The following is a 20,836-nucleotide window of genomic DNA, read 5'->3' on the forward strand; positions in this document are numbered from 1 at the left end:
AAAAACGGTTCTTTATGGAACCAATGGCATCGCTCAAAGAACCCTATGAAGGAGCTTAATATTTAACAGTGTTGTACTTTACGTCAGTATGGGTTTAGCTCAGTCTGAATCACATGACCATAACACCATGATAATGATGATAACAATAGACATGTCCATTATTAAATACTGGGAGAGATTGGTGCTCCTCAATGTCCGCTATGATCCAGCCTACATTTAAGATGCTTTTATGTGCTAACATAGATTTTTTAACAATGGAGAGAGAGAGATAGCTGGAGAGAGAGAGAGAGAGAGAGAGAGAGAGAGAGAGAGAGAGAGAGAGAGAGAGAGAGAGACATTATGATTGACATTATGAGAGCAGTTTCTCATAATGTCATTTATGCTGGGGAAGGGGAGTGGGCACTTAGGCAGCTGCAGAGTGGCAATCAGGTAAAAATTAGCATCACCTTAACCTTGTGTGTGTTGTGTGTATATGTGTGTATGTTTCCTCCCTTGGGGAATTTGTGAACCTCAGGGGTTTCGTTTTGACATCTCATTTAAAGCCAAGACATTAGGATCCTTCAGGTGTTCTCAGCATCTGTGGTTATCTGCGTGTGTGTGTGTGTGTGTGTGTTTTGTAAATGTACCATATGTTTAAACACACACATATGCTTGTATCACCTGTAATGACTTCTGAAGCTCAAAGCAGGTGGATTCCAGTGCTTTTAACTTGTGGAAGTGGCAGTTTTCACTGCTGATAGCAAAAGCATGGTGAAAATACTTGATTCATTAATTTTCCTTTGCAGTTAATTAAAAAAAATATATGTAGAAATTCTGTGGGAATGTTGCCTATATTTTTGGGAAATCTCAAAACTAATGGAAAATAGTCAGAAGTCTGTAACTCATTCTGCAGTATCAGCTCCCTAATACAGTAGAGCATTATTAAAGGCCTTTTTTTACACTAGTGTTTTTTTTTTCAAACCGGGAGCACTTGCTCTGAGAGTTGGGAACATTTGGTGAATTGGTAAAGCTGTTTTTGAGCTTGGGAATGGCCCAGAGAACCAATTTCTGAAATCGGTGGTCTGGGGTTTGCTTCAAGCAGACTCTGGTGTGGTCTGCGTTTAGTGTGGAAGCTACATTTACACTTATCCAGAGCGACTTCCAGGGTTACTCGTATTACAGAGGTGGGCCAATGTAGTGTTAAGAGTCCCAAGTACTCTTATTGGTGTAATGTAGCATAGTCACCAGACCAGGAATCGAACCTTAGTCTCCCACATGGTGTGGAAGCTCACTGGCAGATAGTGGTGTTATCTATTGTGCCACACTAAGCTATCTTCTTCCGGGTTCATTTTGTCATGTGACTGCTTTGACTTGGCACCTCTCTTATGAAAATGGTTACTTGTTTGCAGGTGTTCCTGGATGGGAATAATGCCATGACTCCAGAAAGCAACATTCTTCGCTGCTTGAGTTTTTGTGTCTAAGGAAAATAATGAACAGTGATAAACAGATGGGCCTTGATCCTAATGTGTGCAGAAAAGTAACATTCACAATTGCGTCATCGACCCACGGTTCGTATGGAATTCTTCTGTGTGTAAGCAAAGCAGTGATAATGAGCACTTCCCCAAATCGAGACCAGAATCGGGCCTGGGTGTAGACCAATGTATTTGGGACAAGTCTGAAAACACTCTCAAATAGTGTTAAAGTGTGTAAATGTGTTAAAGTGTGAAAACGTCATGTAATTACGGCTAAATCTATTCTAAAGTAGTGTATGTTGTGTGTAATACACAACTATTAATATTCAGCAAAAATGCAAAAAAGAATTAGTGTGGAAAACACACTGGTTCATGACTACACTATATAGGTAGTAGGGAGCCACTTGACTGTGGCATCTGTCAAAGAGTGGATTTATGAGGCAGGAAGTGAACAGTCAGTTCTGGAAGGTGATGAAGGTGTTAAAAGCAGGAAAAGTTTGCAAACATACAAATCTGAGTCACTCTGGAAAGAACCAGATTGTGATGGCTAGATGACTGTGTCAGAACATCTCCAAAACATCAGGCAGGTCTCACAACATTCAGGACTAACTGCTAACAGCTTGGTGCCAGATACCACAGGATGTCTTCAGAGGTCCTGTGGAGTCCTAGCCGAACGGTCATTTCTCAATATTAGGTAGGTGGCACTAATGTTATGGCAGATCGGAATATATAGTCATAATGTGTCTTTTTAAAGTCAAATTTGGACAAGTATGACAAATAATGGTTAAGACATTCCGTCTTCGCTCATTCCACTCTGTCTACCCACACCACCTCCACCACACACTAATACTTAATAATTATTATGCACTACATCACCATACACTTTTCTGAGAGTGGCACGGGGTCACCAGTACATCTAGAACTGTGAACAAGTGCATGAATCATAAAACAAGTCTAAAAGACTAATCATAGAGTTTTAGAGCACTTACAGAGAGCTGAATTACTGCAGACCAATCACAGACAGCTAATTAGCTTCAACAAGCAGTGCACAGTTACTGTATAGACTGCATAGTAACAAGCCGCTGATTGAATGCCAGTGCTCCACCGTATTTTTCATGTCACCACAGTTTTTCAGGATTATGGTTGAATGGCATCTAGTTGAGACTAGAAGTGCAGACTAAAAGACATGCCAACTTGTTACATTCAATAAAATCTCCTTTCATTCACACATATGACACTAAAGTGCACCCCAAGACGTTTGTAACATTATGACATTAACATTTATGCACAAATGTGTTTATACATGTTTTATGATTCACAAAGAGCTCCCGTCTACTGGTGGCACTGTTTTGCCAAATACACACAACCAAGCAAGCCAAGTACTCGCAGAAGAATTGAGAAAATTGAGGATGCTGGTTTTCTCTGTTGAAGCTTCTAAAAAAATGTTTAATGGGTGGAAACTCCACATTCTACTGTGGTTAAGGGTAAGGGTTAGGTTAAGTTAAATTTGGTTAGGATTAGGGTTAGATTAGGTTAAGTTTAGGTTAAGTGTAGGTTGAGGTTAGGGTAAGGGTTATCTTGGGTTAGGTTTAGGTTATGGTAAGGGTCAGGGTTAAGGTTAGGGTAAGGGTTAGATTAGGTTAAGTTTATGTTAAGTTTAGGTTTATGGGCAGTTTAGTTTACGTTTAAATTATGGTTAAGAATAAGGTTAGGGTTAGATTAGGTTATGTTTAGGTTATGGTTAGGCTTAGGATTAGGGTTAGGGTAAGGGTTATCTTAGGTTAAGTTTAGGTTATGGTAAAGGTTAGGGTTAAGGTTAGGGTAAGGGTTATCTTAGGTTAAGTTTAGGTTATGGTAAAGGTTAGGGTTAAGGTTAGGGTAAGGGTTAGATTAGGTCAAGTTTAGGTTAAGTTTAGGGTTATGGTCAGTTTAGGTTACGTTTAAGTTATGGTTAAGAATAAGGTTAGGGTTAGATTAGGTTATGTTTAGGTTATGGTTAGGTTTAGGATTAGGCTTAGGGTAAGGGTTATCTTAGGTTAAGTATAGGTTATGGTAAGGGTTAGGGTGAGATTACATTAGGGTAAGTGTTAGGGTAAGGATTGGGTTAGGTTTAGGTTTAGGTTAGGATAAGGGTTAAGTTTAGGTTATTTTATGGTTAAGATTAAGGTTAAGGATAGGTTTATGTTAGGTTAAGGTTAGAATTAGGTTTAGGAGTTAAGTTTAGGCTTAAGTACAGTAGGTTAAGTTTAGGTCCGGTTAAGGTTAGAATTGGGTTTAGGTGTAGTAGGTTAAGTTTAGGTTTAGGTTAAGGTTTAAGTACAATTTCACAGGTTTCTCTATTCAGATTTGTTTGTATTTCAGGTTTGTTTTTTGTGTGTCTGGGCTGTCAGTAATTAGTGCATATATTCGAGGGTCTATACCATATTTAATAAACACTGACTGCCTTGAGATCAGGCTGGTTACATGGTTATCGTTTTATGTCCTATTAAACATCTCTGAGGTGTTCTGGAACAATGTGCACTCAACTGTTACTACAGCTGACTCAAAGTGAAAGTATGATACAAACAAGAACAATACAAGCATGAACTTCTGAGGAAAGTGCAATGGTTCACATATTCACATTTCATGTTCATGTTCACTGCTTGAAAAAACCCAGCTGTTATCACTGAAATCTGAACCCATAAAATGCAGCCAGATGCATCCCTAACTGCTGCCGGATGAACATCACTGGAGCCTGCCAACCAGAACAATAACCAATAACACTGCATCCTCATTGCACGGGAGAGTGGCAACAGTGAAACCAAAAAGCTTCATTTACAAGTATCATAGGGCCTATTTTGTCCTGCTGATGGTCCATGTCAAGAAAAACACTGGCTTGCGTCTAGTCTACACTCTTGTCTGCTTGCTGACATCTTCCAGTACTGGTCTGTTGGTGGTTCCAGCCTATAAACTGGCTACTTTTGAGTGCAGATATTTTTTTTTATTTTTTAATTGGCAAATCATCCCAAGTTTAAAATAGACTTTATATATCTCTCCAATTATCTGCTCATTCTTGTCGGCTTTTAGAGTCCAGCTCAAATTGTCCCTCTTCACCCCAAACCTTCACCGTTCCTCCATCTCTTGAAGTTCCTCCATGTTATTTGCTTTATTTACAATACTTTTTTTATTATTGTAAAGCTAAAAACTGCTCTGACACATTTAGGAAGGGCTGGTTAATTAGAACATTGGTTGGATCAGGTGTGTTGGAAGCAGGGGAACGTACAGGGCCATGGCATTCCAGGACCAGGACTTCCGGCACTGTTTAAAAGTACTGTGAAAGTAAGTAGTACTTGCCATAACACCCACACTTAACTACAGTGGACAAATAACAGAAAAATAATTGAAAATAATGCAAACACAGAGCTCCACCAACAGCAGCCCTGCTAGCTCCGCTCTCTAAAGGAACCAGAGTCATCTCTGCCGGGTTTGATCAGAGGAGTTTTCTGACAGATGCTGCCTTCAGGGATCTCATACTGTACAACTCCAAAGCACACAAAACGAAGGCGTGTAAATGATGAAAGAGGAACACAAGCCCGGCCTGATGTGGGGTGAAGTCTCAGCAAGAAAAGCTCCAAGATCCAAGTAAACTTCCCCAAACAGACCTGTGTACAACAGTTAGGGGCGAATGTACTAAAGCCCATTTCATGGACTCAGGAGGACTCTAGGAGGGCACACTAGCTTTACTGGCTTCACCGTGTTTGAGTGTTTGAGCTGTGTGTCGTTCACAATTGCAGGACGTATGGGTTCTCATTTGTCACGATAGTCCCTTTAGGCAGGACGTGATGTCCTCAGGCTCTTCTGAAATTGGTGTATGTTCAAGAGCTCCCCTCTCGCAATGAAGCATCAAACATGCTGACATCTGACCAAGCTGAAGAACTTCAAGTCCCACTCACCTCAGGCTGAGAGACAGCTGCTGGTCCTTGGACTTGAGGAGATCAGCTACAGAGAAGCTAGCGCTACCCAGGAAACTGCTCTGTGGAAAATAAGAAACAGAAAAAACAAGCTTAAAACTTTTAGCATTGATGGACGAGTTATTACTGTCATACACTCTCAACAATAAAGGTGCTACACAGGGTTAAAAAGACGTGGAACCCGACTGAGTGACATCCACAGTCCACAGTCAAGTGGGCAATTTATTGAGCTGACAGAAGTAAAATTCATGAATCAGCCATAACATTACAACCACTAAAAGGTGAGCAAGTGAACAGTCAGTTCTGGAAGGTGATGAGGTGTTAAAAGCAGTAAAAACGGACAAGAGTAACAATCTGAGCCAAAAGAATTAAACTGTGATGGCTAGACGAGTGGGTCAGAACATCTCCAAAACATCAGACAGGTCTTGTGGGGTGTTCCTGGTATGCAGTGGTTAAAAGTAGTCCATGGGAGGACAACCAATTAACCAGTGACAGGGTCATGGGCATCTAAAGCTCAGTGATGTGAATAATGGAGGCCCCACCTCACAACTTACAGGATTTGCTAACTTGCTAACATCTTGGTGCCAAATACCACAGGACGCCTTCAGAGGTCTTGTGGAGTCTATGCCTTAGATGGGTCAGCGCTGTTTTGACCTATACAATATTAGGCATGGGTATTCATGTTACGGCAGGGTTATATAGTTACATTACAGGCACCGTATTGTCTAACTTTCTTTAATGTGAAGTATAATTTTCCTTACACAGAACAAGACTGTACATACCATAGCAACCACCTAGCAACCCCACAGCAACCAAGAAGTATGTCCTGGCAATCAGCACCTGCTTCAGCTGCACAGTCACTTGTTGCATTTTTCCACAGAAACAGCATTTGTCAAGTTCAATATCCCCTCCTCCGTTTACACAAATGTCGCATAGATTGAAGGATTAGAATCTTCCGTTTCTACAGAACTCCTCTGCTTCTTCCGTTGAGCTCCGAGTGGGAAATGATCAATAGCTTCTGTCATCATCAGCAAGAACGTCTTTCAAGGGCTGGATATGATCATAATGATCATACAAGCCCATGAAGACATCTCCAGATCTAACCCGACACTTAGTATGTGATAAAACAGTGTCAGTCATTAGCCAGTCTGTAGTATGCTACATATTTCAACACTGGCTGTAAAAGCCTCATGTTCTCCGGGTTGGAGCGTGGGAGCTAAAGAGCTGCATACATGTAAGATTAAACATGGGATGGGGTTTCTGCTTCCAGAGTGTGTCAATGCTGTTAATAATAGAAGCTAAACTCTGTCATCACTGCTCAACATGAGGCCTTTGAGCTTAGAGAGCTTGTAAGACGTGCTGCAGCACATGCAGCCAGTCAAGCTACAGTACAGCAGCATGTGTGCTTAGCTGAAAGGTGTTAGTCTTAAACACACTGTGCAGCTTGGAAGACATATATATATATAAATATATTGTCGCTCATATATAATTTAAAATATATAATATATAAATATATTGTCACTCACAATAAAATCTCCAAAATAGCAAATTTACAGAAGAAGGAAAAAACCTACTTCAATGAAAGTCAATGTAAAAAGATTTGATTCCAAGTCATTCGTTGAGCATTCCTATTGGTCAGATTTCCCTTATATCAAAAGCTGTAAAATGGCAAAAAAAGTTTTTTTGCACAACAGCGGTAATATAATCTGTAGATAGAGCTTACCATAGAAACCATAAAGCAACACCTTAGTAATGACTTGGAATACCATTGTAACTAACTGCTAACACCCTAGCAATTACTCAACAACCACCTAGCAACAACCTGACAACACCTTAACAACCACCCTAGTGACTGCTATAAAACTGCCATATTGACAAAAAATAATCCTATATCTAAGCCAAATACACCATATGGACAAAACTATTGGGACACCTGTTAATTCATACATACCCAAGGGTATTAAAGGTTTATCTTGTACGGATGGAGTAACTGTCTTTATTGTCCAGGGAAGACCATACTGTCCAATTAGCAATGAGAGCATTAGTGAGGTCAGGATGTTGGATGATGATCACCATCCCACCTCGTCCCCAACTCATCCCAGAGGTATTGGATGGAGCACCATCATTCCAGAGCACACAGTTACACTACTCCACAGCTCAATGCTGAGGGGCTATATATACACCCCTAGCCCACGCCTGGCATTAGGCAGCATGGTGCCAATAGGTTCATGTTCATCTGCTCTACGAGTCTGGCAGTACTTCTCTACAGGTACTAGACATGCTGTGTGTGTATGTGTGCATTTGCACATCTGTGTCAGCAATGGGTTTAACTAAAAGTAGCTGAATGCATTTATTAGAAGGGGTGTCTACAAATATTTGGACATATAGAGTATGTCCTGATATATGATATGGGAAGAGGTTTCCGCTTTTAGAGTGTGGCACAGGTATCAGTAAGATACATGAATCTTTATAATACACTGATTCAGCATCGCAGCAGCACAAGAGAGAAGCAGGGCGACCAGGCTGGACGACGCAAAGCTGACCAGTGACCCATAAAGCAGCTCTGGCCTCATTCAGGCTGAAGACGGCACAACAGTAATCAGCCAGTGGAGTGTGAGTTAATCAGGGTCCACCTGGGTGACAAAATTTGGCAGGACAATCATCCAGGACGAACATGGATTACTGTTTGAGTCCCTACCTCCTCTCTCTCTCTCTCTCTCTCTGTCCCTCTCTCCCTGTCTTTCTCTCTCCCTCTCTCTCTCACCTGTCACTGCTACAAAATCTCGTTTACAAAGGCAGCGTCCCCTTACGCAAAGCCCACAGAGTAATCACTACACACACACACACACACATACGACACCTGGCAGCTGGTGTGTGTATGTGTGTGTGCGCTAAGGCGTGTCAGAGCACACAAAGTAGGTCATGGTGAGAGAAGATCAAGCTAGGAACATCAATAACAAACACACACTCTCTCTCTCTCTGTCACACACACACACACACAGGACGATAGAAATAGCACAGGGTAAAGGAGTGCACTATAGAAACAGACAGAAGACGAGAAGAAGATAGAGAGAGATAAAGAGTGAACAGTAGCAGAGAGAGAGAGAGAGAGAGAGAGAGAGAGAGAGAGAGAGAGGAGAGAGAAAGAGAGAGAGAGAGAGAGAGAGAGAGAGAGAGAGAGAGAGAGAGAGAGAGAGAGAGAGAAAGTGAGGAGAGAGACGCACAGGGGTAGTCCATAGGGGCAAGGACAAACTCATGTCAGTTTGAGAAGCTAATTATCTTACACACACACACACATACACACACACACTCAGCATGAAAAATAAATAATAGAAGAAAGGCCCTCCTGGTTTATCCTCCCAAATTAATTACACCTCTCAGTTCTTTAGTTACAACTCTGTCCCATCACTCACCTCCTCCTGCCCCCTCACTCACTCCCCATTCACACAACTCACCTCGTCCTGCCCCCTCACTCACTCCCCATTCACACAACTCACCTCGTCCTGCCCCCTCACTCACTCCCCATTCACACAACTCACCTCGTCCTGCCCCCTCACTCACTCCCCATTCACACAACTCACCTCCTCCTGCCCCCTCACTCACTCCCCATTCACACAACTCACCTCCTCCTGCCCCCTCACTCACTCCCCATTCACACAACTCACCTCCTCCTGCCCTCTCACTCACTCCCCATTCACACAACTCACCTCCTCCTGCCCCCTCACTCACTCCCCATTCACACAACTCACCTCCTCCTGCCCCCTCACTCACTCCCCATTCACACAACTCACCTCCTCCTGCCCCCTCACTCACTCCCCGTTCACACAACTCACCTCCTCCGGCCCCCTCACTCACTCCCCGTTCACACAACTCACCTCCTCCGGCCCCCTCACTCACTCCCCGTTCACACAACTCACCTCCTCTGGCCCCCTCACTCACTCCCCGTTCACACAACTCACCTCCTCCTGCCCCCTCACTCACTCCCCATTCACACAACTCACCTCCTCCTGCCCCCTCACTCACTCCCCATTCACACAACTCACCTCCTCCTGCCCCCTCACTCACTCCCCATTCACACAACTCACCTCCTCCTGCCCCCTCACTCACTCCACATTCACACAACTCACCTCCTCCTGCCCCCTCACTCACTGCCCGTTTACACAACTCACCTCCTCCTGCCCCCTCACTCACTCCCCATTCACACAACTCACCTCCTCCTGCCCTCTCACTCACTCCCCATTCACACAACTCACCTCCTCCGGCCCCCTCACTCACTCCCCATTCACACAACTCACCTCCTCCTGCCCCCTCACCCAGTCCCAGTTCACACAACTCACCTCCTCCTGCCCCATCACCCAGTCCCAGTTCACACAACTCACCTCCTCCTGCCCCCTCTCTCACTACCCATTCACACAACTCACCTCCTCCTGCCCCCTCACTCACTCCCCATTCACACAACTCACCTCCTTCTGCCCCCTCACCCAGTCCCAGTTCACACAACTCACCTCCTCCTGCCCCATCACCCAGTCCCAGTTCACACAACTCACCTCCTCCTGCCCCCTCACTCACTCCCCATTCACACAACTCTCCTCCTTCAGCTCCCTCTAAACTTACACTTAACTAAACATCTGCCTGAAGTCCTGGAGAACACAGTCGTAAACATACCACATGCTGGTCAACTAGCTGGTTGATCAGCTCTTGACCAGCAGAGTGTGTGTTGCATTTGATTTTGGTCATGCTGGTCGTTCAGCGTGGTCATGCTGATCGACCTGCATGGTCTTATTGGTCCTTTTACCTAATTAACCCACCTACTCATTAGGACTCCCCCTGTCACTTGCAATGCTCCCAACACTAGGAGGGTGAGGACAAGCATGATCCCACCTCTTTTCAAACTGCCACCAGTGCAGCATCACTAGACAGCCAATGCACTGGGAGATAAGTGTCGGATCCCCAGCTCTGACAATTCAGACCAGGGTAAAGAACATTGTAGAACAAAGTGAAGAACATTTAAGAACCGTGTGAATCAGGTGGTAATGTCCTAGAACAGTGTAAAGAACATTGTAGAACAGTGAATCTGGGCTGGGAGAACACTGTAGAACTGGATTAACTGCAGGAACTGAATATCAGCATTTTTCAGTGTGAGGAGATACACCCCAGCACTACAGTGATGAGTGATCACCCTCACTGCTCCTCTCAGAGAGACTCACTGCTTTCTTCCTCTACTTCTAAAAGCCTTTCTCTAAAGCCTTTTTTCCTTTTCCCTTTTTCTCCACCAGGAACCATCCCGCCACTCTCAGCCCGCTCTTCTAAGGCGTCTGAAAAGTAAATGATTTAGGTTTATGTTCTGGCTGGACGTCCACTTCAGCTTGTGTATTTAAGATAGCGTAGTGTGGGTATGCCGCCGCTGTATTGCGAGTCGTGACTGGTAAGCTGAGGATCAGCAGCTGTTCCCCTTCAGTTCCACTTGAAAGGGTGAAATTATACAAATAAATATCCACCCACAATGTCAGCGGGTCTCCCACCCTCTCAGCACCTCTGAAAAATGCACGTTAGGGGGTTAATAACAAGTTTGCGGAGGTGGGGTTTAGCAAGGGGCGAGCAGAGTAGAAAGCAACCAATCAGATGGTTTTGCTGCTTCTAACATTGCCATGGCAGCCAGATGGTCGCTGAAAGTGCTCGGAGTTGAACGGTACAACAGTCCTTATGACAAGTCTGTTCACTCTGCAGTTTTTGGTGAACTCGGTTCTATTTGAACATGTTCTCTGAATCACACGGACATCATTAGAACATATGTGTTGGTTGGACTGGTGTGCTCCTCCAACAAGCAGACGATTGGCCAGCAGAAAGACAGACCAATGAGCTCTGTGGGTACGCACTAGTACCACTTTGAGCACTGGTCGCCACCCGCTGCTACCTAGGTGGTAAAATCCTCACAGCAGACCACTAGGGGGCGCACCAGCCAGGTCTGGAACTGCAATGGTTACTGCTGGAAAAATTACTTATTTCAACCAAATAAAACAAGACATTTTTACTTAAACTTTAAGATTAACTGGAGAATCTGTTGGTCTTTTGGTCTTTTGTCCCTCCTGGTGGACAGCAGTCTAACCCGTCTGATGCTGCTCAGATGCACCTCAGATAAACATGCACCTCATGTTGCACATGTATTTACATATCTGCTCATATGTTAACTGTTTTATTGTATTACTGAGTTTACTGTTTACACTGCCATGTCACTTAGCTGTCTTGGTATATGCATTTCATAATGCATATTACATTACTTCTGCATTACTGAATAACTGTTTACAGAGCACAGTCACTCAGTTGGTAGTTTATATTAGTTATATTAGTATAGTAGTAGTAATATTATACTGGATATTCAGTAATGTATTATTGCTATGACAATACACACTGCACGGTCATCTGCATAATATTTATGCACATTACTTACTGCACCTTTATCTGTATATAGTTGGGAGGCTACTTTGCTCTCCATTTTTGTTTTACTCGTGTTTGCTGTTCATTGTACTTGTAGTTATGTGCTGCTGTTATTACCTGACTTTCCTTCTGGGATCCATCCATCCATCCATCCATCCATCAATTTAATACCAATTATTTCTCACTTGTAGCTCATACAGGGTCTAACTTTCAGAAGATTTACATTCGTATTGGGTACGGGAGAGGATATATGTAATTATGATATGAATTTGATAGGTTATTGTTGTGAAATGCAGTTTGACAAAACTGCTCACTGCCATTTTAATTAATTTTTACATGAACCCTTTGGCAAGTACAGTCCCACCACTGGGATTTACCATGGCTGGTCCCTGGTTGGTACAGTCCCACCAGCAGGATTGGAGCGTTCAGCTTCAAAGTGTCCTTGCAATCAGCTTTAATTCCAGTAGTTCATCTTACCTGCCTCCCCCATCACAGCGTGTCTCTACAACACCGCCGTAACAAGCAACACCTGAGTTAACCCCTTAAACAGCCAGCGAGCTAAAAGACAAGAAAATAACACCACCAGTTTGTCACAGAAGTCCCTGTAGTTACTGGATAATACTCCTTAGTATGTAATAAGCTCTGCTGTGCTAAGGGGTTAATCATCATAAGTTTGTCAGTCATACCGCTCACACACTTGCTCGTTTAAGCTCTGTGTGCTTGTTTAAAAGACAAAGAAGAGTCTCTAAAATGCTAGTTAAGCTTTCTGCTCAAGATTCACTCAAGTGATGAGTGTCCCTCATTATGTGCTAAAACAGCCTCTGATAATTTAACCACCCCGTCACATAACCTCAGTGTAACATAAAATTCAGTGCTGATTCCTGAGACTGTAATCAAACATGGCTTCCTTCAAGAGGCTGGTGTTATTTTCTTAACTTCTTACTGGAATTTTCCGTTCCACCTTAAATAGCACAGAAGCTGTGGGCACCAGAATGGAACAGCAGCGCTGTTTTAAGGTGGAATATCAGCTTCAAACACAGCAAACTTTTCACCAATTATATCTTTAAAACAATCATTTTTTACTTTTTTCTATGAGTCAAATCCAGTGAAGACATGAATCAAAGTCATGGATTTATAAAAACAGTCAAAAAATGACTATGATGATAAAAAATACCACAGTATTCATGACCTGTCTCATCTGCAGAGTTACTGCCTGTTGATTCCCCACACCTTTCTACAGATGATGTACAGCTGAGTTGCTGAGTGGTGCTCAGCCAGGCACAACTCTCTTACGAAATAATTTAAATAGAACTGAACTAATGTGTGTGGTCACATGAGTGTATCGACTACACGACAGCTTTAAAAGTGGCTCAGTCAATGAGATTTTAGAACCGAACCTAGTCTATTATATAAATGCGTATTTGCATGAAGACGAGATATTGGGGCAGATGTAGGTTTGACAAAACCAAGAGCAAAAAGTTTAGAACAGAAAGTTAAGGACAAGAACACAACATTTACTGAACACTGAGCATATGTCCAGCACCTACTCACAGCTGTAGCCTCCCATTATCTATCCGTCAAGCTCTTTGTGTAATGTTATTTGTTTGTTTGTGCTGTGCGGATCGACCTAAAGCAGATTCCAGGGTTCCAGAGTCTTGGTTTCTATCAAGGTTTCTTCCTCTTAGTATGAGGGAGTTTTTCCCTGCCACTTCCGCTACCACCTCCATTGTGGTACTTGCTCATAAGAGGCGTGGACCTGGGTCTCTGTAAAGCGCTTTGTGATTTGTTGTGAAAGGTGCCATATAAATACATTTTGAATTTAAAACATGTCAAATCTGATGTCCTTCCATACAGAACGGCTGGACTGGACTTTTGTCTTATTAAGGTTCTTATTACATTAATTGTGAAAATCAGGAATCCTTGTCCTGCAAAGTTTTAGAGTCATGGGTTTGCCTCAGCAGCAATCGTTTATATAATGTATTTCTAAAAATGAGTAAAAATGCGTAATGCCACTGAAGAACCACTTCTGGTTCCATGAAGACCATTTGTGTAACGAGGCTGTGAGTGTAAATAACATCTAAATTGATCATCAACCATTGAGTTGACTTCTTTAAATGTTTAAAGGTTCTTCAGACTCACACATCGCCTTTAGTACAATATTATTTATTTCCACAATCACAGCCCCAGCGCAAAATGCCATTGCCATTACTGCCATTACCATGACCTTTTCATTCAAGTCAGAGACGCTAGCTATCTTAAGTGAATTACTGGTATTGTGGTACAGTGTTAGAATAATAAGTGACCCGTTAACAACGGACGAGAACACTGATGGATGTTAAACTTGCACTACTCGCAAGCTAACAAATGGAATACTACTATATATATATATATATATATATAGTAGTATATATTAACATTCGTATATTGGAGGAAGGAGGGGCTTGTTGGCCTATGTTGGGCATGGATGTGCCCCCCCCCCATATATACTGCGACTATGGCCTTGAATTATATTTCTGGACCATAAAGCTCCATACATTTTATAAAATACAAGAAAGATGTACAATAGGGCAATAGGCAGCAAGTGAGCAATCAGTTCTTGAAGGTGATGTGACGGAAGTGGGTTGTTCCTGGCATGCAGTGGTCAGTATTTTCCAAAAGTGCTCTAATAAAGGACAACCATTAAACCGGCGAAACGGTCATGGGCACCCAAAACTCACTGATGCTCACGGGGGCCCAACCTCGCAATTTACAGGCCATAAAGGATCTGCTGCTAACGACTTGTTGATCTGGTGCCAGATACTACAGGACACTAGCTCAGGTCTTGTGATGTCCATGCTTTGACAGGTCAGAGGTATTTTGACAGCACAAGGCTGATGATTGTATGCAACATACAGAAATGAATGTGGTTGCAATTGTCAGAAAACGTCTGGGGGCTTAATCTGTGGCTAATTCCGGCAACCCACAGGGATAAATGAAAGAGTGAAGGTCAGTCACAGGTCAGAAACCTGGGTATCAAGATTGGTTCCGACTGTCAGACTTATAATTTCGACCTTGATGGGATGCTCGGAGGTGTACCTTTTACACTAATTACAATACTTTCCGTCAGCTTATGAAGCCTGTGCCTGTGAGTCACACGGCGGAGCGTCCCTTACACACACACTGCACCCTGCTCTGTGTAAATAGTAGGTGTGTACAAAGGGCAGCAGCCCTCGCAGGGACTTTCTCTTTCTCTCGCAGTCTTCTTTCGCTCTTTCTCTCAGTGCACTGTGAGGAACTGGCACAGCATTGTGAGATAAAAAGGGCATCCTGTTCCTGTTTGACCTCAAAAACCACCACAAAACCCCTCCATCACTTCCTTCACTTCTTTCACTACTTCTGTTTCTCTTTCTTTCTATGTGACAGGCACTTACATTTTCATTCTTTAAATAAAAAACTTTTAGATTTTAGATTTAGCCAATTACCCAACCCACAATCCACTTATAGGTACTCACCCCCCTTTGTGTGTAATGCTCCCAACACTGGGAGGGTGAGGACTGACCCCATGAACACCCACCTGCTGCCTCTTTTTGAACTGTCTTGATGCAACCTCACCAGGCAACCAAGGCACTCGGAGTGAAGTGAGGAAAGACAGGTACCCAGCTCTTATACATTGTCTAGCAAGCGCTCCAGCATCACACTGGAGTAATATGAGAGAGACATCTACTCATCTGGAAAGAGCAAGGCCACTCGTGCTCTCTCCGGCTCCGGCTGCTGATGGCAGGCAGCATGACCTGTGATTTGAACCAGCTTTCCTCGGGTCACAGTATTTTAAAATATTTGAAACTCCAGGGCTACATTCAGGCACTTTAGCTGTTTAGAAAACTGCTATTTAGAAGCTTTCTGTGAGCTTCCGTGTTTCTGTCACTGCATAAAAGAAGCATGCTGTCCTTGTTGTTGGGTGCACTGTAATACTGAGCCGTCCAGCAGCTCCTTCACTTCTTCCATTAATTCTGTTTCTCTTACTCCAGGGTGCCTACAGGAACATTTTCATCCTTTTGGTGTATTTTTAAATATTTATTAACTATTTATTAACTCCATGCCTAGGCTATTTACACCACCCGCTGCATCCGCAAAGCAACCAGCATTGTGGATGACTCCACCCACCCTTCACACAGACTGTTCTCCCTCCTGCCATCAGGAAGAAGGTACCGCAGCATCCGGTCCAACACGACCAGACTCTGCAACAGCTTCTTCCCCCAAGCCATCAGACTCCTCAACACAACTCAACTTCTGAACTGATATCTTTCTGGTACATGCTCTCTCTCTCTCTCTCTCCCTCTCTCTCTCTCCCTCTCTCTCTCTTTCCAACCATTTACCCCAGATAACATGGGAAGCATTTTTTGCACAAGCATTTGCACTAATAACTTTACTACCTCACTGGACTCTATTTATTGCACATTGCACAACTTGCACACTACCGTCATTATTTATTATTCTCTGTCTGTACTGTGTTGTGTTGTCTGTCCGCACTTGTTTGTTTGTGTTGCACTTGTGTTCTGTATGCACTGTCTATGTTGCACCATGGTCCTGGAGGAACGTTGTTTCGTTTCACTGTGTACTCTGTATGTAGTTGAAATGACAATAAACCCACTTGACTTGACTTGACTTGATATTTAGGGTCTTTGTTTTTCTACCCTTTAGCTGTCTAGAAATCTGACCCCAGAGTAGTTCATAGTGAAATGGATCAGGCTGTGCAATTGGAGCTTCCTGTGAGCTTCCGTGTTTCTGTCACTGTATAAAAGAAGCATGCTGTCCTTGTTGTTGGGTGCACTGTAATACTGAGCCGTCCAGCAGCTCCTTCACTTCTTCCATTAATTCTGTTTCTCTTACTTCCTCTGTGACGGGCTCTCCAGGGTGCCTACAGGAACATTTTCATCCTTTTGGTGTATTTTAAATTATTTTTTAACTCCATGCCTGGGCTATATTTAGGGTCTTTGTCTTTCTGCCTGTGAGTTTGTTCAAATCTGCACCAGAGTTGTTCATAGTCCATAATAATAGAATCTAAGATTTCTGTGGACTGATTTTCTATCACTGTATAAAAGAAGCTCCCTGCTGTTCTAATTGTTGGATGCACAGTGATTTTGAGCTGTCCATCAGTTCCTTCACTTCTTTCACAGTTTTTGTCTCTTTCTGTAACGGGCTCTCTGGGGTGTCTACAATTATGTGTTAATACTTTCTAGACATTGAAATATGGAACTGGAGCTTTCTGTCGGCTACAGTGTTTCACTGTATCACTGTATGAAAGTAGCTGCATGCTGCTCTTATTGTTGGATGCACTGTGCACAAACATTTACATTGCTATAGAAACATTCTGCAAAAGACTTTGTTTGTTTGTGACACAAACAAAATACAAATCTGCAGTTTTACAGCTTTGTAAGATCATGTACTTTGCAGATGTACTATGTACTATGCAACAACAGCGGATTGATTTAATATTCTAAAAGGAGAAGAGCAGATTACACTGCAGGAATAGGTCTCTTTACCATTGGCTGGAAGTTTAAAGTGAATTAACTGTCAGAGCTGACTAGCCTATGGATCCACATGGCTACAAGGTCGACAGAATCTAGGAGAGGATGTTTTTTTAGTAAAGTTTTTGGACGCAGCTGGCCGAAAGCAGTAAAACGGTATGATTGGCGCTGAACTGACAAGTGACTCAACTTGGGCTCGTCCTAAACTGACATGATTTGATGATGATGACTTGATTCAGACTCATCTTTAATTTATACATGATGCAACTCGGATTCATTCTTATTAACTGACTCATGACTCTACTCAGACTTAACGAGTTGAGTAGAAACTCAATGGAATCACAACCTAGGCTTGTTCTTCATGACTCAGCTTTGAGTGGTCCTTATCCGACTAGTGACTCGACTTGGACTGAACTTACAACATCGACATGGACGCAACATTACCTGACTCAAAAGTCAATAAGGACATATCTTTAACTGACTTAAAAGTCAATTTGGAAACATCCTTAACTGACTCAAGGCTGTGAGGACACATCCTTACCTGACTCACAAGTCAATTTGGACACATCTTTAACTGACTCAGATCTTTAAGGAGACATCTTTAACTGACTCAAGTCTGTAAGGACACATCTTTAACTAACTCAAAAGTCAATTTGGACACATCCTTAACTGACTCAAGTCTGTAAGGACACATCTTTAACTGACTCAAAAGTCAATTTGGACACATCCTTAACTGACTCAAGTCTGTAAGGACACATCTTTAACTGACTCAAAAGTCAATTTGGAAACATCCTTAACTGACTCAAGTCTTTAAGCATACATCTTTAACTAACTCAAAAGTCAATTTGGACACATCCTTAACTGACTCAAGTCTGTAAGGACACATCTTTAACTGACTCAAAAGTCAATTTGGACACATCCTTAACTGACTCAAGTCTTTAAGCATACATCTTTAACCAACTCAAAAGTCAATTTGGACACATCCTTAACTGACTCAAGTCTGTAAGGACACATCTTTAACTGACTCAAAAGTCAATTTGGAAACATCCTTAACTGACTCAAGTCTTTAAGCATACATCTTTAACTAACTCAAAAGTCAATTTGGACACATCCTTAACTGACTCAAGTCTGTAAGGACACATCTTTAACTGACTCAAAAGTCAATTTGGAAACATTCTTAACTGACTCAAGTCTTTAAGCATACATTTTTAACTGACTCAAAAGTCAATTTGGACACATCCTTAACTGACTCAAGTCTGTAAGGACACATCTTTAACTGACTCAAAAGTCAATTTGGACACATCCTCAATTGACTCAAGTCTGTAAGGACACATCTTTAACTGACTCAAAAGTCAATTTGGACACATCCTTAACTGACTCCAGTCAATAATGACATATCCTTAACTAACTCAAGTCAGTAAGAAAACTTCCTTAACTGACTTACAAGTCGATTTGGAAGACTTAAGTTAATAAGCACACGCCCTGAACTGACTAATGACTCCTAACATCAACCTCGACATGGAATCACCCTTAAACGACCTGTGACTGAACTCTGACTTGCCCTTGAGTGACTCGCGACTCTGTTCAGACTGGCTCTAAAATAACTTGGGATACAACTTAGACTGGCTTTTAACTTTTAACTCCGACTCTCCCATAAATGAATCGTGACTTGACTCAACTGGCTGTCAGCTTCACTGAGCTCCAACACAGAACCATATCTCTGAACAAACTGAGCCCAAAACACAAAACACAGTTCAGACACATCTGCTTTTATTCCCTTATTTACTGAATGAAATATGATTTCTGTTCAACATTTATGTAAAACGCCCTCCCCGCTGCTTCATCCAGCCCTCAACAACCTCCTGCTGAGCACAGGGAAGCAGGTCTCTGCTGGGGGTCTCCATTAAATAAATAAATACCTTTAAAACTGAAGTTAACTGGAACGCTCAGTGTAAGTTCCTCCCAGAAAAATCACACAGGCTTTGTAAAGTGTTGCTGAAAGGACCTGTAAACATTAAACCTATCGCTTTAGGCCCCGCCCACATCCGGCCCGTTTAAAGCACTACACTGCTACTGTATGAGGCCAACACTTCCTTTGGTGGGTTTCAGCCTGGGACCCTTGCAGAGCTCATTTGTTCACACTTCAGCTTACATAGCTTTGACACCCCAAGCCAGGAGAGAAGAAAAGCAGGTGGTTTACTTCAGACACACACACACACACACACACACACACACACACACACACAACCAAAGATAATTACTGCAATTACAAGAGCTGCCAACAGGAGAGATACTTGACTTTCACTTTCAAAACAACAAAAACTGTTAATACACACACACACATTAACACTATTCACACCCACACACACATACACACTCCAGTGTGTGTTTGTTACAGTAGCCACTAGGACCCGCTCATTTCATCCTGTTTTTTCACAGCTTCTCACTGTTAAACCCCCGAATGATGAAACTCTAGAGAAAGGCACAATCACACCCCTCCAACACACACACTCTCTCTCACACACACACTCACACACACTCACACACACACTCACACACACACTCACACTAACAAAACAGCTGAGAGAAGAAAGAGGAAAGAAAGGCAGAAAAACGAGGGAAGACAAATGAGCCCTTCCCCTCATGCAGGAGGATTGATTACGAGCGTCTGGCTACACTCCTTCCCTTTCTCAACCTCTCTCTCTCTCTCTCTCTCTCTCTCTTACCTTCTATGTCTTTCTCTCTCTCTCTCACTCCCTCTCTTCTCCTCTCTCTCTCTCTTTTCTCTCTCTCCTTCTCTCTCTCTCTCTCATCTTCTCTCTCCCTCTCTATCTTGTCTTTCTCTCTCTCGCTCCCTCTCTTCTCCTCTCTTCTCTCCTCTCTCTCCTCTCTCTCTCCTCTCTCTCTCTCTCTCTCTCTCTCTCTCTCTCTCTCACATATGTCAGGGTCAGAAAAAGAGAGGGAGAAAATCAACCATAACCACAAAACCTCTTGAGACATATAGAGAAGCACTCATACACATAAATATCCCCGCCCCCGCCCCCAACCCCACCACACACACACACACACACACACACACACACACACACACACACACACACACACCATGGCAAGGCTGCATGTAGTCTTGAAGGCCGTTATCAGATTATAGTAACAAATGTTCTCCTGGCGTTGCTTTATTGATTTAGCAACTTGGACTTCAGTCTCACTCAAGTCTCATGGTGACTGAATTCTCACTTTGACCCTGAACTCACTTGTGACTCGACTCATCTGTGGGTCAGTTTAGGCTGAGTCAGTTCAGGGCAATGTCCCAGTGACAAACCAGATGTTCCTTAAGTTGTGACTCGACACAGACTTGTCCTTAACTGACTGGCAACTTGATTGACTCAATGACATGCAAGTCAACTTGGACTTATTCTCAACTGACTCAGGACGTAACTTAAATTTGTCTTTTACTGACTCACAATTCAATCTTTCAGTGGTCTATAACTGA

General features: G+C 42.8%; 1 protein-coding gene across 6 annotated transcripts in view; it reads right to left on the reverse strand.

Annotated features, from left to right (window-relative positions):
• inpp4b (inositol polyphosphate-4-phosphatase type II B) overlaps window positions 1-20,836 on the reverse strand; it is a 367,851-nt gene that overhangs the window by 201,898 nt on the left and 145,117 nt on the right. For all 6 annotated transcript variants that reach the window (XM_072678528.1, XM_072678527.1, XM_072678526.1 and 3 more), the window contains one exon: window positions 5,384-5,463. In XM_072678528.1, coding sequence (XP_072534629.1) covers window positions 5,384-5,463 — 80 coding nt within the window. The remainder of the gene's footprint in view (window positions 1-5,383; window positions 5,464-20,836) is intronic.

The sequence above is a fragment of the Salminus brasiliensis genome, chromosome 4 (assembly GCF_030463535.1).
Source record: "Salminus brasiliensis chromosome 4, fSalBra1.hap2, whole genome shotgun sequence".
In the NCBI taxonomy this organism is placed as follows: Eukaryota; Metazoa; Chordata; class Actinopteri; order Characiformes; family Bryconidae; genus Salminus; species Salminus brasiliensis.